The sequence below is a fragment of the Melanotaenia boesemani genome, chromosome 7 (assembly GCF_017639745.1).
Source record: "Melanotaenia boesemani isolate fMelBoe1 chromosome 7, fMelBoe1.pri, whole genome shotgun sequence".
Lineage (NCBI taxonomy): Eukaryota > Metazoa > Chordata > Actinopteri > Atheriniformes > Melanotaeniidae > Melanotaenia > Melanotaenia boesemani.
In genome coordinates, this window is record NC_055688.1 from 17,249,425 (window position 1) to 17,268,991 (window position 19,567).

The 19,567-nt window shown below is 39.4% G+C and overlaps 1 protein-coding gene and 1 long non-coding RNA gene across 2 annotated transcripts; one reads left to right on the forward strand and one right to left on the reverse strand.

Annotated features, from left to right (window-relative positions):
- Positions 1-1,658: 1,658 nt before the first annotated feature.
- LOC121643061 lies at positions 1,659-3,268 on the reverse strand. Its single transcript, XM_041990262.1, has 6 exons — positions 3,214-3,268; positions 2,765-3,097; positions 2,317-2,661; positions 2,042-2,173; positions 1,913-1,950; positions 1,659-1,823 (listed from the first exon to the last, which is right to left on the reverse strand). Exons 1-6 carry the CDS (start codon positions 3,254-3,256, stop codon positions 1,698-1,700), a joined length of 1,017 nt encoding a protein of 338 aa, XP_041846196.1. The 5' UTR covers positions 3,257-3,268; the 3' UTR covers positions 1,659-1,697.
- Positions 3,269-15,564: 12,296 nt separating this feature from the next.
- Positions 15,565-16,419, forward strand: LOC121643063. Its single transcript, XR_006011025.1, has 3 exons — positions 15,565-15,613; positions 15,824-15,979; positions 16,254-16,419. It is a non-coding gene; the product is annotated as an uncharacterized LOC121643063 (long non-coding RNA).
- Positions 16,420-19,567: the final 3,148 nt, after the last annotated feature.

Here is a 19,567-nt window from a genome sequence, read left to right on the forward strand (position 1 = left end):
ATCAGAGTGGGCTTAACATTAACTCAGACAAGCTGGCATGTAGTTTGGCAGATAAAATGTGCATCTGATAAATCTCTTATACCACTTTCCCAGTTTGCCATAATTAACCCACACTGTTATGAATGTGGTTACAAAATTAAAATATTTGGACTTGTTGTATTCTAGTGTGTATGATTTTGTGCAGATTGTTCCCACTTTTAAATCAAACAGTGTGCTTGTCACATAAATCATACAACTTCATACTCGTGCTGCGATGCCAGTTTGATTCTTGATAAGTCACATGAGACGCATCTACATCTTGTCCTTTACCACCTCCTGTGTTAGCTTAAAGTCTGTTCCTTACAGAAACAAAAAAATAATGGTTCCTCACAAACTGTAGTGTCATCAGTGGGTAAAGAAAGGGTTTACCTGAACGCAGGACCAGGATGTTGACTGGCTGTCGGTGTTCACACAGGTGTTGTATTACATGCTGTTGTTATGATGTCAGGTTCAAGTTAAGAGATGTTTGTTAGTCACATTTTAAGTCGGGCACCTGGGCTGCCAGCTGGGAGGGTCCTTGGGTGGGACTAGTGGATGAGAGTAATTTTGCATCACAGGGGTCCGTCAATGTGGATAGTGCTACGGTACCAGTTGCTGGTTGAAATAAAAGACCCTGTTGAAAATGTGCTGTGTCTCTTGAGTCACTGAAAACTGACTTTATTACAGCTATGTTTCAGTAAAACAAAATAATAAATACATAAAATACAAACCAAATTATCAAGTTTAAGAAATTAAAAAAGGAAAATCACAACAATACAAACGACTTGGGCAACAGTGAAGTCGGATGGGGTGTTCTATGTTCATCTGTGAAGCAGCTGGACAGCATGATGCGCCAGCGATCACCAAACCTAGTAAACTGCAGTAAAGCCAGCCGCCTCTCGTTTTCATGTAGTCAAGCCAGCAATTCCTGCATTTCAATTGCGTCCATATTATAGACTTTACGATAGAAACACAAGGACGGCTTTCAGCGCCAGAACACTACAGCGTGTAACAGTTGAAGGTTTGAAGAAAAAAAGAAGAAAAAAAAGATGGGTAAATGGGGGCAATTAAAAGTTTTTATTATCCATGACAGGTTTTGTGTAACTGGGTCACATGACCTAGAATTTATTTTACTAAATTATTAACATTAAAAAACGAAGAAAAAAGATGCAGACTATTAAAATGTAAAAAAACATGTGTATCTCAGCCAGTCAATTGAGTACTGTCAGTTTAATTATAGATCACAAATGTCAATTTTAATATGTCTGTTTTACACTCAACCTGTAAATGTATATGTATATATATATATATATATATATATATGACCATGTGTGTGTGTGTGTGTGTGTACACATGTAAAACAGCATATAACAAAAAGAAGAGATGGGTAACATCTTAATGTTATAATAAAAATGCAGCTGGAAAGTTCCTGAATATGAAAGTGAATCTAGAAAATTGCCCAGTAAATGAAAAACTTTTTTTTAAAGGTTAAAACTGAAAATAAATCTTTTAAGTGACTTCAATCAGACAAGATAGTACATATGAAGTAGCTTTAATTAATAAGCAATGCATGTATGCCAAAACAATAACAAAATAATAAAAAAAAAAGAAAGAAACAGAGGAACATAGATACAAAAAGAACTGCAATTAATAAGCAGATTCAAAACATTGTTAATTCATTAAAAGACTCTGACATCAGAGTACACTGTCTCCTTCGGTGATGTTTTTTTATTTCTTCTCTCAGCTCTGACATTTTGTCTCTTGGTGAATGTTGCTGTAGAATAAATCAATGAGACCTCATTCTTCTGAGAAAAAATATAAAATTCATCTTAGCATTTCATTAGAGGACAGGCATCACACCGAAAACAATAGATATTTATGTTTTCCACTTTACCTGTTGAATTTGCTGATCACCACCGGTCGTTACAGCATCTGCAGTGCAACAAGGAATGTAACATTATTAAGTCCATATTCTGCTTCTTTACTAAGTATTTGATAAACTGAAGTGTGAAACTTGTTGTACCGTTGCAACAGCCACAAGTTTTCCTCCTGATTCTATGAACTAAGACAGCGATCACAATGAGGCTCACAGTCAAAGCAGCACCTGACGATAACAGAACTATATTGGCCGCCTTCAAATCCCACAGACTGGGTGCTTTAAAAGTAAAGAAAAAAATACCCATAAATCATAGTTAATTTTTTTAATAACATTAGAAAACATGATGTTTGGGATGATTATAAGGGATTCGTCCAGTTTCTATATCATGAAAATCGTTAAATAGAAAATTGTGTAATTACCTTGGAGTTTGGTTCCACTGCCAAATAAAATCTCTCCACATGAGGCTACAGCACAGTAATAAGTCTCACTATCAGAGGAGGCGATGTTTCTGGTGAAGCTGCATTTCTGTGTGGTGTTAGTCGCTGGCGTCCTGTCACATTTATCAGTGTTGTTTCCATGGAGATAAATCAAACTGGGATGAGACTCATCTGATCTGGTTCTGAACCAGAACACACTGTGATCGGCTGCACAGGTTTTCTTCTCAGGGTTAAAGAAGAATGAACACTGCAGACTGACCGGGTCTCCTGGATAGACCTGATCATATAGGGGCTCCTGAGTGACAGCAGTGACATCTGGTTCTGGTCCTGGGAGATAAAAACAATGAATAATAAAAAAATAAAATAAAACGCATCAAGGCTAATATGATTAATCACAATAACTAACAATAATAAATGCACTTTTTTTTACCTTCAACTTTTAGAAATGTTCCTTTAATAAACATCATGTCAAGTTGTTTGACTTTAATACAGTAGTAAAGACCAGTATCATTGATCTTAGCTCCAGTTACATGTAGAACAAATGCTTCATTCTCTTGTTTTGCTGTAATGTGAGGTATCTTTATAACATCTTCAAAATCAAAGTTAAATGTTCCTCCTAGAAATTCGGGCCAGTTCCCAGAAACAAGTCTGATCCAGTAGAGGGTTTCTTGGTACAGAAGAGATTTCTGAAGAGGACACGTCAGGGTTCCGTTTTGTCCAACAATAACCGTCTTTGTTAAAAACTCAAAATCATTTGTGCTACCTGGAACAAAAATCACAAAAAAAAAAAAAAAAATCAATAATAATGGTAAATTCACAATAAACAAGAGGTATAAATTGATGCATTTCATATATTTACAGATGTTCATAGGTACTTACGTCCCCCTTCAAGCATTAGCAGTGCATAGAATATGACCAACATTTTCGGATTTAATTCTTGAGTGGCTTCATTCAAATAACAGCACATCATAGGGTGGGTCACTTTGATATAATTATGCAAAGTGGGTGTGAACATTTTTTTCAACAATCTGATTGGTCTTGATGTTCCATTGTATCACCACAATGGAAATAAAGTCAACCATTTTTCCAACCTGAACACATAAAACACAGACAACACTTTTCTTTAAGGCTTGTGATTTCCTATTGTTACAGAGTATTATGTGATGTCTTTGAGCAATAGTAAAACCAGACACTCTTGTTTACAACATTTCCTTACATTTTTAGTAGTAGGACTTCTCAGCTGATACTAGCTAATGAAACAATCCTTATTTATTGTGAAAATCACTTCATTGTGACTAAAATTATGATGGTTTAAAAGGGCATTCTATCAATGAGGTAGGTCTATAGGTCTAGAGATTCAATAGTTGAGGATAAAAAAGATGTTTTTCAAAATATCAAAATCCACTCAAAGCAGGGGAGGACAAGGAATCTATGTTTTTTTTTTAACAGTGCTGTGATCACTTGTGGAGTGAAAAGGCCCACTCCCAAAAAGTCCAGTGTGTTCTGCTTGGCCAGCTCCAGCACCCTGAACAGGCTCCAGCCACCATTCAGCATCACTTTAAATGAAAGTTAAAATTTGAAGAAAGCATTTCATTCAATGGAAGATTAGGATATCTCTCAGAGTGCGAGGCAAGTAATAAATATTATTACACTGTGGACAGAAATGAGAAAACACTCTTCAGAATACATAGAAAAGAAAATGCATTTGTCATTTTCCAACCTTTTTGGCTTGTCAAAGTCCTGAGGTAACTGACAGGTATCGTCGGGGTAAGCAGAATGACGCCTCAGTAGTTGCTGAGGCAAAAACTCTGGAATCAGAGGAGTTTGGTGGGGTCATGGAGAACGATTTACAGACTGCTTCGAGAAGATTCTGGTGCAGCATCTGGTGGCTCAGGAGGAGGAAACAGTGCATCATCAACACTGTATGGTGGGGATGGGGGCCTACTAGGGGGCCATAAACTAATGACATTGTTGGTCGATTGATATAATACTTCAGTGACCTCCTAAATCCCACCGACATTCTTAAATGAGGAAGCAGTCTAGGGACATGGAGATAGGCTGTTCATAACTTTTATGGAAAGGATTTCTAGACACACCTGAGCTGTTGAGGGGATCCAGTTTCGTGGCCTCAGGATTGGGTCTCAGATGATGTGGTTCTATTGGCTTCATCAGGCAGTGATTGCCAACAGTCACTGGAGCAATTTGCAGCTGAGTGGGAAGCAGCTGGGATGATAATCAGCACCTCCAAATCTGAGACCATGGTCCTAAGCCCGAAAAGGGCATAGTGTCTTATCTGGGGTCTTGTTCACAAGTGAGGAAAGGATAGAGAGGGAGATTGACAGGTGAATTGGTGGCTTCTGCAGTGATGCAGACACTGCTGCAGTCTGCTGTGGTAAAGAAGAAGCTGAAAGGTGAAGCTCCCAATTTATAAGTTGGCCTACATTCATAATATCACCTATGGTCACGAGCTGTAGGTATTGAACAAAAGAATGAGATTGCGAATACAAGCCACCGAAATGAGTTTCCACCGCAGGGTGGCCAGGCTCTCCCTAGAGACTGTAGAGATAGGAAGAGAAGCTTAGTCATCCAGAACAGACAAGGGTCGCTGGTTCTCCACATCAAGAGGAGCCAGATGAGGTAGTTCAGGCATCTAGTTAGGATGCCTCCTGGATGCCTCCCTGGTGAGATGTTCCAGGCACGTCCCATTGGAAGGAGACCCTGAGTGAAGAACCAGGACACACTGGAGGGAAAACATCTTTCAACTAGCCTGGGAATTTATCGGGATCCCGCTGAATGAGCTGGAAGACGTTGCTCAGGAGAGGTATGGGGCTTAGGCAGTTGCCCATGCGACCTGATCGTGGATAAGCGAAGAAAAATGGATGATTAAATATGCTATTTTCAAAGCAACACATTACTTGAAATCCATTTGTACATGTTTGAGCCAGAATTAGATCCAGAATAGGGAGGTGCACAGTATGACGAACCGCCACACATTACAGCCAAAAGTTTGTTGTAATTATGGTCATTAACTGACGTTGTGCCACTTTCCAGATTATGTTATTTTTCAGGTCCTCCTTGACTATATATTTACCTCACAGTAGTTTGGGCTTATGTTTTGGGCAGCATACCTCTATCTGTCTGTCCATCCATCAGTCCGTCCGTCTGTTAGCAACATATGTCTAAAGTTATATTTTTTTAACATTATAATCAACAACATTCCAATACCTCCTAGAACCACTAGTGGGGGTCATTTTGACACCCTTGAACCAGCATAACATTTTCTTCTTTTTAACTTTTTTTTTCATTTGGGATCTTCAATAAATAAATAATTAACTTATTAGCATGTGAAATTACTTTGGGCATGTGCTGTTAATTAAATACACAATGTCATATACTAGCTTACACTGTTCTCTTATCAGCTAGCATGTAACAAAATGAAACAATTTTTTTTAGTATTTTGTTATGTCCCCAGTCTAGGGAAGAAGAGACGCAACACATGAGTGGACGTTTAACCATTTATTGCCTTGGATATCAAATATCTCATACTCAGCGACACGGGTGTTGGGAGTAGCAGAACTGCTGAAAACAACAAACATAACACAAACAAAAGGAGGCCTCCCCCACAACAACCAAAAGGGGGATTAACTCAGTCTCAGTTGCTTTACGCAAGTCAAACAAAACAAAACGCAGCAGTTCCAATAAACTAATAAGGGGTCTTCTAAACCCCAGCAACACCAACTACTCTAGCCCAACACTTAACAGTCGCTAACCCAAAATCTGTCCCACTCCGGTAACAATACCAAAACTAAAGAAGCAGCTTCTAAAGATGAATGTATAAAACAAAACACACGAGAGGCTACACCACCAGCAACCAACACTATTCTACTCTCTACAAACGAAATCGCCTCTATATCATACAACCAAAGGAAACAGAAGACAGTTCACGCTCAACCGCTTCTTCTCTTCCTTCCTACACCTGCGCTACCCTCCCAACGGGAGAATGTTGCAGGCCTTTATTTCCGGGCGGCAAGCAGGGTGCAGCATGATTGGTCAGGGCTTATCCAATCTCAGGGGAGGAGACGAAGGTGTGCCAGACGCAGCCACTCAGAAGCCCAGATCCGCAGCAGGGGTTGTTGCACCAGATGAGCCTCAGGTGACAGCAATGATCAGGGGCCGTAACAATTTATATTTTTTGGCAATTATTTGAGGGGGAGAAATTACAGAAAAAAACATCATATAATGCTAAAGTAACAAAACAGAGCACTGGATGTCAGCTGATATTGATTTATTGTATCGCACATCAACTGCTCAATAATGAACGCACGTCAGGTCATTCTGGCAATGATGCAGCTCTGGTAGAGGATCCATGCATTCAGTGCACCCATGTCCGAAAAGTTATAAAATACCACAAGAAGCCATCTTCTAGTTAGATTTTGGCATGATACGGATGACTGTCTGGATCCAGCTATTTTTTTTAAAGAAGTCTTTACTGTTGGGAGATAGGAATTATTTTGCCATTACAGCTTCTAACTTATCAGATAAGGTCCAGAATCATTGACAAAAACATTACAAGTTGTTATCATGCTAGTTATTGTAAGCCAACACTGTTTGACCCTGATCATGTTGATATTCTGGATCTGGTGATCCCAAAGGTTAAAAACATATGGGGTATTGGGTGGGCTGTTGGGGTTTATCTAAGGGAAGTGACCCTATGGCTTGGTGGAGGTCTGCACTCTAGGTGTTTCTAGTTTCTGTATACTCCCGTGGTAATAGGCGCACATGTGGGAATTGTATGCCAGTTGAGGCAGAAAACAACTGCTTTCCCAATATATAAAGGTAATTTTTACACATTCCTCTAATATTATTATCCTCACATTATTTTTATTAACTAGCATGTAAGGACAAATTTGTATATGTTTAAATTAGATCACACTGAATTGGCTTGAATTGATTGTGTCTGTAAAGTGCCTTGTGAATTGGTTATATACAAATAAAGTTGAATTGAAATTCCTCCTAGGTTAAGTTGCTAATGGATTTTGTTTGTACATAATGTGTGCAGTGTCTTGGGAGTTGGTAAATGCTTGCTTCTGTTTGCTTGTGAGTAACTCTATGTTTCTAGGCGACTTTTTTTTTTTTTTTTTTTAACCTGTCCTGCCCAGCATCATAGCAAGCAGAATGATAATCTGGTTGCTGTGTTGTGCTGAACAATCAGATTAATAATCTGATTAATTTTTTTATTTTTTTTACTGTTGAATTGAATTACGGAATCTATGTAATTGTTGCACCAGGACCTGCCACGGACACACCTGACGCACATCACTGCAGTCAATCCCCAGAATTCTAATCACCTACACCTGTAGTCAATCAGCTCTTTGGACTATATATATCCCAGCTCCATAGTCATTCCCCTTCCTGCAATAAACCTTATTATTTCCTGAACTGCCTGTTCGAGGTCCATCTTAACAGTAATCTTGCTGGACCTGGCTGGAGGGGACAGAAAAAGAAGAAAGACAAGAAACAGAAGCAAAAGGGAAAGGGAAAGCAAAAAGAAGAAAGAGAAGACAAAAACACCACAGACAGAAGGCACCCACCCTTCAGTCCAAATTATCAACAGACAACAAACTACTACTTGTACATAAATACACCAGAAAATTTCCTACTGCTTTTACAGAAAAACAGAGCTGCCAGTGATTGAGAGTTCTTAAGTAATAACCAAATCAAAAAGACATATCACAAACATATCACAACAACAACCAAAGTACCAGATACAAACTAAAAACATATATATATTGTATTGTATAAACCCACAGGACAGCTCAGTGACTGTGTCAGCATGCATACTATGAGGAATAAGGAGTGATCAGTGGTGAGGAGTGGTGAGTGAGTGAGCTCAAATGTGACCACGCCTCTATGGAGGCTAGAGGCAGACCACAGCAGCTCAGAGACCTGAGCTATCAGCAGCAACCCTGGCAAACAAACCCAACCAACACCACACTGAAGACGACCCCAGTCCCACCTGGAGGATGGCAGAGGAGAGCACCAGCCAGAGCCCCCCCGCGGTCTTGGGGCACAGGCCCCAGTGGGCCAAGATTGGCAGCTGTCGGCCCCACTCGGAACCGTCCTGAGCGAAGGGTCCATGGCCCCAAGAGCCCAGAACCACAACTAAACACAAACACACACATACACACACACACACACAGATTAGGCAGAGGGTCCACACAATGCCCAGGAGAACCAGGACCCCAAGACAACCACCTAGCGTGGGCCAACACACAACTCAATGTTCCAGCCGTATACCCAAGAACCAAGGCACCATCGACCACCCTCCCCCACCCTCTGCCTACTCCGACCTCCACCCGATATAACCCCTCACTCACAACCTCCCCTGCGCCATACCCATAAGCACTCACTTTTACACACTCACATCACACATAACTCTATCACCATGCGCCGTGGGGGACGACCCAGGTGAATCAGAGAACAGCTAAGAACTAATTTACTGTCATTATAGAGAGAGTGGAGGTCACAAAAGAGGTCAGATTGTTAAGGCAAGGCAAATTTATTTTTTTAGCACATTTCATGTACAAGACAATTCAAAGTGCTTTACATAAAACATTACATCAGGGTGTAGAAAGCAATACAAGTGCATTAAAAAAGAAAACAAAGAGCCTAAACTGTCCTTAAGAGAGATATTTTGGAAGCTGAAGGCATTATGCTACATTAGTGTCTGCAAGAAGGTTCCAAAAAGGAACCATTCTCTCATCTTTAATCAGTGTGTTTGATTTATTTACTTTTAATAATAACTAAAAAACAAAGAATAAACTTTTATTGCAATGTAACACACTGATAGGGCTGTCAATACAATATTGAATATAGTCCAGCCAATTCAAAAGCACCATGTCACAAATGATGACCCAGCCTCCCTGACTGTGAGAAACTTTTATCAGGAAGAAGACACAGAGTTGGGGAGGTGGATGTGGTCACCCTACATCTTGTATACTTCCTTTGTCTCTGTAAACAACTGAGAAGCAGAGGCAGTGCACTGCTCTAACACCTTCAATGAGGGACATTCACACTAAGGTGATAAAAGTTTCAAACCCAACTGGTGCAAATGTGGTAAATGTGGGAGGGTAAACTCATGTGACACCAGAAGGAGATGACGTCAAATAAAATGAAAGATTTTGCTCTAGGTTGCCATGAAATTATAGAAATAAAATGTGGATTATACTAACATTAAATACATTTTTATTTAAAAAGTTACTAAAGTGTGTTTTTCTGGAATTACTTTATCTGATTGCAAAATGTAGGAGGTTAAGACTGTAGCAGTATTTATCAGGGCACAATGTTCTGGTTCAAATTAACATACTGATAACTTTAAGACAAAACATATATTTGGCCTGATTTGATTGGAGTTGCTAATGTGTGTTACTGTCATACTGCATTGTCTCATTTCATTGTTCATGTTGTGCTTTCATTGCTCGCTGTCTGAAATAGGTAAAAATGACAAAAAGCTGTTCTTTGTAACACAGTTGGTGCTGCAGTTTTAATAAGTACACATGAATGATTTGTTCACACTGGTGTTCAATCTCAAGAAATTGTGTTTGACTGCTGCTCAATGCTTTTTATACATGCAAGCATAACACCACCTTATTGTCTATGGCTACTATGAATATCAGAACAGTTTACAGCTGCTGTTAAGGAGAACAGGAAGGATTGATGTGCACACCTACTGTTTGCTTTTCTGTAGTTTGGTGTTTTTCCACATATAGTTGCTTATAAATTGTGAAAACTGCTAATCATTCACTTTTCTGGTCTGCTCTTCGATGTTTTCCAAATTATGGCCTTTAGGTGTAACAGTTTTTTAAAATTTCTGTTCTAGTTAGCACAATCCGACCCAGTGATCAGTGCAAACTGATCACTGGGTCGGATCATTGCTTTAAAAAACAAAATAGCTTTAAAACTAAATATGAACAAACATGCAGATGAAATGTTTCTAGATTACAATTTTTGTAGTTTATTAATGAGTTGGAAGTTAAAAAGTACATACAAAAGTGGACTTATTTTTAGTTAAATGTAAGTATTCTAAAACCAATCCATGCATTTAAATAAAGTGAACTTAACCTGTTGCAGTTCTTTTTTTGTTCTCTCTCGTATCTGATTGAAACTCATAGTCAGTTCCATTCTGACTGAACATTTTCAGTGGTTAGTGAAAGGGCGGGAAAAAAGCCCACCACAGCCTTTGTGTGGCAGGGTTGCTGCTGACTTTGGCTTTGCTTCTAGTTTTCTTCATGCAGAGAGCCTCAAAGGGGCAACAAGGAAATAGGTGTGTTCAAGAATGTTCACAAGACTATGAAGACTTAAGTTAGTAAGATTTGTTTGAAAAGTTGGGTATGTTAAACAGTAAATAATTATTTGAATCATGTTAACAAATCAACAATAAGAAAATAATTCTTTAATGTCGTTGATTTCTGTGGCTCTACTTTTTGCTTGGAAAGCTTAGGTCTTTTGTGAATACTCCTTTTGCAGGCAACCCTAAACACTCTCACCTGCTACCAGTTCATACCAACTGTAGAAACTTCCAGAATGTTAATACATGTGTATTCTTTAAGCTTTTCCTTCTATGATTCTTTCTTTCTGATGTTTCTAGCATGTTATATACACAAACTCTCACACACACACACACATATATATATATGTTTGTTTTTCTGTGTGTTTCCATTTGACTCAGAGGTAAGATGGCTTCCTACACTGAATACTGTGAAATTGTGAGTATCCCAGCATTCAGGCCACACACTAAAGTAAAAGTTAGTTTATTTTTTCATGTGCTTAAAGTTCACGACAGGAAGTTTACACTGTATTTAACCATGTAAGGACCAAAGACACCAGGCCAGACAGCTTCAACCTGCTAACATTTTACACCACCAGATCACAACAGACACATGAATCGACAATCAGCATTCATCCATACTCTCTCTCTCTCTCTCTCACACACACACACTCTCTCTCTCTCGCTCTCTCTCTCTTTCTCCATATAAATGGCCTGTTTTGTCAGGTACAGAACTGATTGTACCTAAAACAGAAAAAAGAAATAAAAATAAAACAGATTCATGGAAGCTTTTGTATTGCTGCAGTTTGCCTTTTACACTCAGGTGTGAAACAAGTGGCTTCTTTTCCTGTCTAACCGCCTACTTTCATTTCAGGAAGAGATTCTGAACGCTGACTTTAAATATTTTTCCAAATAAAGATCTATTCCAGTGAGCGTTATTTGGGATTTGTCCTGTTTGTCCTGAATTAACAAAATTTTGATGACAACTAAACATGAACTTCTAAGATTGTGTCTTTCAAGAATGTATTTTTGTGCTGATGAGTTGCATTTAAAAAAATAAAAAATTACAGCATACAAAGATGGACTTTACAGTTTCACACACACACACACACACACACACAAAAAGAATCTTCTAGACCCTCTCAATGCGGTTGTTTTGTTTTTCCTCTTCCTTTCTGATAGGCTCATAGTCAGGTCTGTTCTGAGTAAACATTTTCAGAGGTTGGTCAAAAGGTTAAAAAAAGGCCCACCACAGCTTTAGTCTGTCAGTGTTGCTGCGAAATGTGGCTTTGCTCGTTCTCTTCACAGACATGCAGAAAGACTTCACAAAGAGGCAACAATCAGGAAACAAGCATGTGCAAGAGAGTTTGCAAGATTACTGAGAATTAAGTTCACAAGATTTGTTGAAAAAAATTGCCAAAAGTAACAGAAAGTTATTATGTAAACATGTTCATCCAAGAGAAATTAAAATAATCAAAAATGTCAATCTATAATACTGTTGCATTCAGCAGGCGGAACTTCTAAACTTTGGCTGTAAGAACTGAGAATCCAGCTTGCAAATGCATTTAAGCATTAAAAGCAATTTGAGAAAAAAAATTAAATTGATGCTTTGATGTCTGAAAAAGTTACATACCTCATGAAAACCGTTTGCCTCTGCCCTATACACATTAAGGCTACATTCACACTGCAGGCAAATCCAACTTTTTTTGCCCATATGTGACCCATATCTGGTTTTCTTTTGACAGTCTGAACAGCACAATTGCAGTTTTTAAAATCTGACACAGGCCACTTTTATATGTGATACATCAGTTCAATATTACATAAAATCAAAACCTTGAAAAATATATCTCATTTGTGCCCCCCTTTTCATGGTCAGCGCCCCTGCCTGGCCCCCCATCAAAACCTTTCTAGGCCCGCCCCTGAATACCAGAAGTATGAATAATTTGAATGAAGGGCCCTGCACTGTAGTTGTTCATAATTCTGTTCATAATTTCTCTCATCACCTTCATGTCCCCTAAATGATAAGCCCTGTGTCTCCAACATCTGCACAGCACAAAAGATTTAGAGAAAACGTCCTCTTGCTTCCTTTTGCTGTTTCACCCTCACTACATATGTGAACCTGATCTATCTTCATAGATGTGTGCATGGCTGTCTAATGACTAGTAGATTTTACAGCTGTTTCAGTAGCAAACCACACTAATACTGAAAACTTATATGAAATAACAATATCTAACTGAAATGGTTGCTGTAATTAACTTGTTTCATTCTTCAACTTTATGTGCTAGGGACATGGGTCTGATAGACACAAGACTGATAAATGTTACCTACTTTCACTAGAGCGGGGCTGGAGCAAAGGGAAGCTGTCACACTGCGCAGAACAGAAACAAAGAGGACCGGAACAGTTGTTTTTTTCTCTCTCTCTCTCTAATCCCCCAAGTTTGGCCTGTAAATAAAATATACTTGGACAAATATGAAATTTTGACTAAATAAGTAGTGGTTATTTATATATAATAATTAATATATATATAAATTATATAAAAGTGAAATTTTAATTTACTGTCATAAGCTGTATAACTAAATAAAATATTTTTACAACATGAAGAGAAATTAGGGTGGATGAGATCTGTAACAGAATGTGAAAGTTTACTCCAGAATTATTTTTTTTTTTTCTTCTTCTTTTTTTTTTTTTTGTATGGACAATACTGAAATCAGTGAATTAGTGCTTTTCTTTGGACATGACAGAAAATGCAGTATATACTAATATCACATTTAAGTCTTTGAAGGTAGCGGTTGGTGGGATGTAACCTATGCAGCATTTTAATTTATAGCAAGTATATTTCCAAACTTATTGGTCCAAAAAAAAAAAAAAAAAAAAGGAAATTGTGTAGTAATAACCACTCTTTAATCCAAGAATTTTTCTAAAAACTGGACTAAGAGGTGTGAGCAGAGGGTGAGCATGTGATTTCTCATGGCTCCAGTGTCGCCACCCGCTCCAGTTCTTCAGCGCCCCAGGCCGGCTCCCAGGTCTGTTCCAGCGCTCCAGCCTCTGACGCCAGCGCCCCGGTCTGCTCCGACTCTGCTGCGTCCGACGCGAATGCCACGGTCTGCTCTAGCTCTGCTGCCTCCCACGCCTGCTCCCCGGTCCTGCCTGGGTCCTCAACGTCCGGTGCCAGCACCACGGTCTTGCCTGGCTTCGCAGTCTTTCATACCTGCACTCCGGCCCTGCCAGGTGTTTCAACGTCCGTTGCCAGCTCCCAGGTCCACGCAGCCTCTGGTGGTTCCTGTTTTAGAGGGGTTCTCTGAGCGAGACGCTTCTCTTCAGCCTCTGGCCCCTTCCTGTCTGTTGGTTCATGTATCCGAGGGGGTCTCTGGTTGAGACACTCTTCACCGGTTTCCGGCTCCGAGGGGGTCTCTGGTCAAGATGCTCCTCACCGGCTTCTGGTTTCCGGCTCCGACAGGGTCTCTGGTTGAGACGCTCTTCTTCTGTTGCCTGTGGTCCCCCCTGCCGAGGAGTTCACTCTCCACTCCATTCCACCACTGCCTGTGGTCCGTGCCACCAAGGAGATCGATCCTCCACCGCTGCCAGTGGTGTTTAAGGGGGTGACCACTTCTCAGCTTCTGACTTCCAAGCTCGCCATGATGGGACTGTGAAAGAGACCCTTTGTGACTCAGCTCCTGTCTGAGCAGCCTCCCAGTCACCCACCAGAGACCCAGTACCTGTTGAAGTGTCCTCCAGATGACATATTAATCTTTGTGTGTCTTCCAGAGCTCCAGTCTGTGTTTCCAGAAGTTTTGTCTCCGTCTGCTTGGTTTCCTGGTCGGCCACTCCCGAGACTCTCTCTCAGTCATCCTCCGGACATTATATTAATGCCTGTTTATCTTCTAGAGATATCTATCTTCTTCATTCCAGTAATCCAGCTCCAGTCACCCGGTCAGTAGTATGGGCTCAATATTAAGTCATAAAGATTTTGCAGTTGTAAATGAATGCTTGCACATAATCTCAGAGTTTGCGTCTGTAAATCAAGCTTGTCACCCTGTAAAAACAATCTGCCTGTAAAATTAAGTGTGCAAATGTGCAGAAAAGGTGTTTGGGTGGTTGTAAAAAAGATTTGTATTTGTGGGGGGAAAAATAAAGTTCTTTTGCGAAAACCCTGTTCATAGATGCAAAGCACCAAACTGCGTGCGAGCCTCTGAAGTTGCGGTTGCGAATTATGTCTCTATCTTTACACTTCTATCTGATTGGATGGTGACAAATCGAACTGTCCAATCAGAGCGCAGATGGCTTCCTGTCCTTCCGCACCGCTGTAGACTCTTAAAGGGGAGTAGAGTGTCAACAATGGACGAAGGCGCGAGTACGTCTGTTACACCGGTGAGTTCTAATTTTAAATATTGCTGGAATAAAAGTTCGTATTTTATGTCACAACTTTATTGAAGCATTCAGTTGTTTTAGTATCGCTCCAACCAAGTTGTCCTTGTGTCTCTTCTTAGTTAAGAATTGCGGCCTATATATTTTTTTTCTCAAATGAAGATCAGCTTTTCCGGTTTATATTAGCCTCACGATGTGCTAGCTGACAAATCAGCAATTACTAAATCCAGTCGTCTACGGTCGTTTTCTGCAGGTTATGGAATTTTATTTCAGTCAAAGGGTCATTACGGGGTTTGTGTATAATTTGATAACAAGCTATTGGTAAACCATATAATTAGGATCAGGATCGTGTCCCAGAAAGCGGGATTCAGACAGTAACGAGATCTGCTCTGTCTGTATGTATCCCAGTACAGAGGCTTCTCCTTATTATCCTCTTCCTGCTCCTCCTGTGAGGAAGTATTACATTGTCAGAATACATTACACAGGACAGACATGCACTTGTTTATTGTTTGGCTTCATAGGTGACTGTAGACCCAGCGGAATCTGGTGTGTTTCTATCCAATATAGATGCCTCCTCTGACTCCTTGGTAAGTTGATTTAAGTTGTTTGCACATGTAAATTATACTGGTCTCAGTTTATCTTTTTTTTTTTCTTTTTTAGTAAACTGTTGTATATCTAGTAAACCATGAATATACTAATATCTGTGTAATTTGTAATTGCACTTGTACAGTTCAAGCTACATGCAACATATTTCCCGTTATATCAGTAGATTAATAACTGCATTTTCTATTTATCAGGTGGATTTAGGAAAACAGGTCCTAGAACAATTACAAAACAGACTGGAACAGGCTTGCCAGCAACAGCCGTTGGACCTTGACAATGTGGAGTTTATCACTACAAGTGCAATGACTCTGATACTCTCCCTTTCAGCTCATCTAAACTTTCCACTATCGGTGGGTTAACTGAACTTAATTAATTGTGGTACCACTTGTAATATACAATATGTGTTTCTTTACTAACATTTTGTTCACAAAAATTATTATACAGTAAACATCCATATCCCAAATATTCCATATTCCCAAATATCCCTGAGGGCTCTCTGAAGGGATTAATAAAGTATTTCTATTCTGTTCTATTCTATATCCAAATATCCATTATGTAACAGGGATAAATTGCTAAGGAATTTTTAAATAAATTTATTTTTCGTATATGATTGTTTTTTTATAGGTACTTGAAGGTCTGGAACAGCTTATTGCCCTCATTCAATCTGAAATGGACAGGAGGCGGCCAGCTATTATAGTCGACAGGATAGCTAGTGCACGGGGACGCCCCAGGCTGAGCATTTCTAACGACCATCTTCAAGACCTAATTGAGATGGACCTTTCTGTGTCTTGTATCTCCAAGATTCTTGGTGTGTCAGTGAAAATGATCCACCGTAGAATGAGAGAATGGGGTCTTTCAATAAGAGATACCTACAGCTCAGTGTCAGATGATGAGCTTGACAGCTTGGTGTCAACAATCAAGCAACAATCAAGAAATCTGGGTCAGTTTGAGAAGTTAACTTGTTCATGATGTTACAGCTTTTCCTGGTTTTTTTTAATCACGTTATTCTTAATACAGTGACAAAGGGTTAAGGCTTTTTCTAAGCTGCACCATGTAATAGTGTTGAAATTTGTCTCAATAAAAGTGTGTCATATTGTTTGACTTAAACACTGCACTGTCAATTTACATAAATTTCAGATGTATTGTTCTGCCATGATATTTAAAATATGTCTTCCTGTAGGTCACAGAATGGTGAAAGGACGTCTGAGGGCACTGGGCCACAGAGTGCAGTGGACCAGAGTATGGGACTCCATGCACCGGGTAGACAGTGTAGGAATACTTGAGAGAATGGCAAATCTTGGTTGCGTTGTCAGAAGGACATACAGTGTTCCTGGTCCTCTGTCTCTTATACACATCGACACGAACCACAAGTTAATCAGGTGAGCTTAATATACAGTAGAAGTCAAAATCTAGAACACACTGATGCAGTCCTGTGTACCTCTGTGCATATACCAAATGGATTACAATGTTAACAGTCCTCTGTCTGTCTATCTGTGTTTGTCTATAACTGTACAGATATGGGATTGTAATGTTTGGTGGTGTTGATGGCTTTTCAAGAAAGGTTTGTGTCCTCTTTCATTTCTTTAGTTGTTGTTATTCTTCAAGTCACTGAAATTTAGTTTAAGCAGGAATGGAAACAGTTTTAACATGGAACCAACTTCAGTATCTGTAAATTCAAAATGTGTCCTCGTAGATCCTGTACCTGAACACAGCAAACAACAACAAGGCATCTACAGCTCTGGAGTTCTTCCTTAAAGCTGTAGAGAATTACGGCTGTCCATCTCGGTATGATGCTGACTTTTGTGTGTGTGTGTTTTACCATTCACATTAGAGCCAAAGATAAATGCAACTTGAAAGTGTTTACTTAACAAACTTTTTTGTATTTAACACCTTCATAATTGTTACTCATTCATATTGCCTTAGGGCTGCATATTTCCTACTCACTTCATTTACAGTGTGCTGTTTTCCATGTTAATTTTCCATGAGTACAAATTTTTAGTATACTTAACACCTGGTCACCTTTCAAATATTGGTAAAATGGTGCATTAGGATTTCATACATATTTGACACATATTTACAAATATACTTGTAGAAGATGACGCATTGGCTTGTTTTTATTGCTGCTGACCATTCACTCAGACACAAGCCTTAAGTCTCTCAAACTGTATTCTTCGTCAGTTAGTGAATAATTCCGTCAGGTTATGGAGGTGTCCACGTGTATCTCTGGGAGGTTCTCACAGCAGTGCAAGCAGATATGTATTAAAGTGCCAAAGCAGGGATCTCGAACTCCAACACACCTGATTTAAATAAAATGGATCCAATAGTGTCAGGTTCTGCACAATGAACCATTAGTCAGAGTCAGGTGTGTTGGAGCAGGGAAACATCTAAACCCTGAAGGACAATGACCTTTGACGACCAGAGTTTGAGATCCCTGGGCTAGATAAAGCCAAACTTCACTGTCACATTATCGTACCTGCTTTGTCTAAATGGATGTGGACCTGTCGGGAAAATGGTGGCATTGAGCTGCTGCAGTAAGCCCACTCCCATCTGGAAACCTGCACAACATTTTAGACCTACATTAGAGAGTGCTCTCACCTCTACCGGACATGTCATTCAGCTCATTCTGATGAGAGACATTTATATCCTATAAGTTCCTGCTACATAAACAAATGAGTAGTTTAGAAAAAGAAAACATTTTGTAATTTTAGGTTGTACAGTTTTTTTTATTAAGTATATTTGAAAGATTCTTCGTTTGTGTGTTTTTATGGCTGTTATTAGTGTGAGAGGAGATCAAGGAGTTGAGAATGTGGACGTTGCTCGATACATGTTTGATGTTCGAGGCTGTGGAAGAGGCAGCTTTATGTCTGGAAAAAGTGTCCACAACCAAAGGTAATTATTTAAAGTTTAAGTGAGCTGTTGCATTTGCTGGCTTTATTGGTTTGTTTGTCTCAATGGAAAATCCACGAGCTGTATAATTGTTGCAGTTTCTCATTTGAATGAATCAGTTAATTTATAACTGATTGAAACTACCACTGTATTTCTGTTCCAGGAGATTAAGAAATTGTAGTTTAAAATCTATCATTAAAGAAGTACTTCTGACTTTTTCCCTCATTTTAGTACTTCTGATATGCCATTTCTACACATTTTCAATTCTATTTTTCTATATCATTTGTTTATTATACCCCCCCCTTTTTCTTTGCATTCTTAAATTGTGTTTTTCAATAAACACAGGTTTCTGAAAAATATGTAAAATGTCTTTTTCCAGGATTGAGCGGCTGTGGCGGGATGTTTGGAATGTTGTGTCAAGCATCTACTACGATGTCCTTCATGGCCTCGAGGAGGATGGACTGCTGGATCCATCAAACTGCACAAACCTTTTTTGTGCACAGTATGTGTTTTTACCCCGTATCCAAGGAGATCTGGATGCATTCACAGAGGGTTGGAACAACCATTCGCTACGGACTGAGCAGAACTACACCCCAAATCAGCTCTGGGAAATTGGGAAGACTCAGAGTCCAGTCAGTCCTCCTGAAAATCTTGATGTAAGATTGAAAGCTTACAGAATTCTTATTTTAGTAAAAATGCATGCTTGCCATCTTTTAATGTAATTATTCTCTTAAATTCATTTCAAAGCCCACAGTTACTCAGTGTTTCATTTCAGGCCAGGTTTCTAGATGGAGACGTTGCAGACATGGACCATGCTGGCATTCAGATCCCAGAGCTGGTGTCGCCCCTTAACCCTGAGCAGCTGGAAATGCTGAGTCAGCTGTTCGACCCCATGGCTCCGTCTTCTTGTTTTGGGGCAGACATCTACAGCTCTGTTGTCCAGTATGTAGAAAGTGTTGAATCATAATACTCCTAAAAAATTAAAAAGTTATTAACACTTAAAAGTCTCCTCATTTGCTGCCACCTCTGATCGCCATCACTTGTGTTGTCAA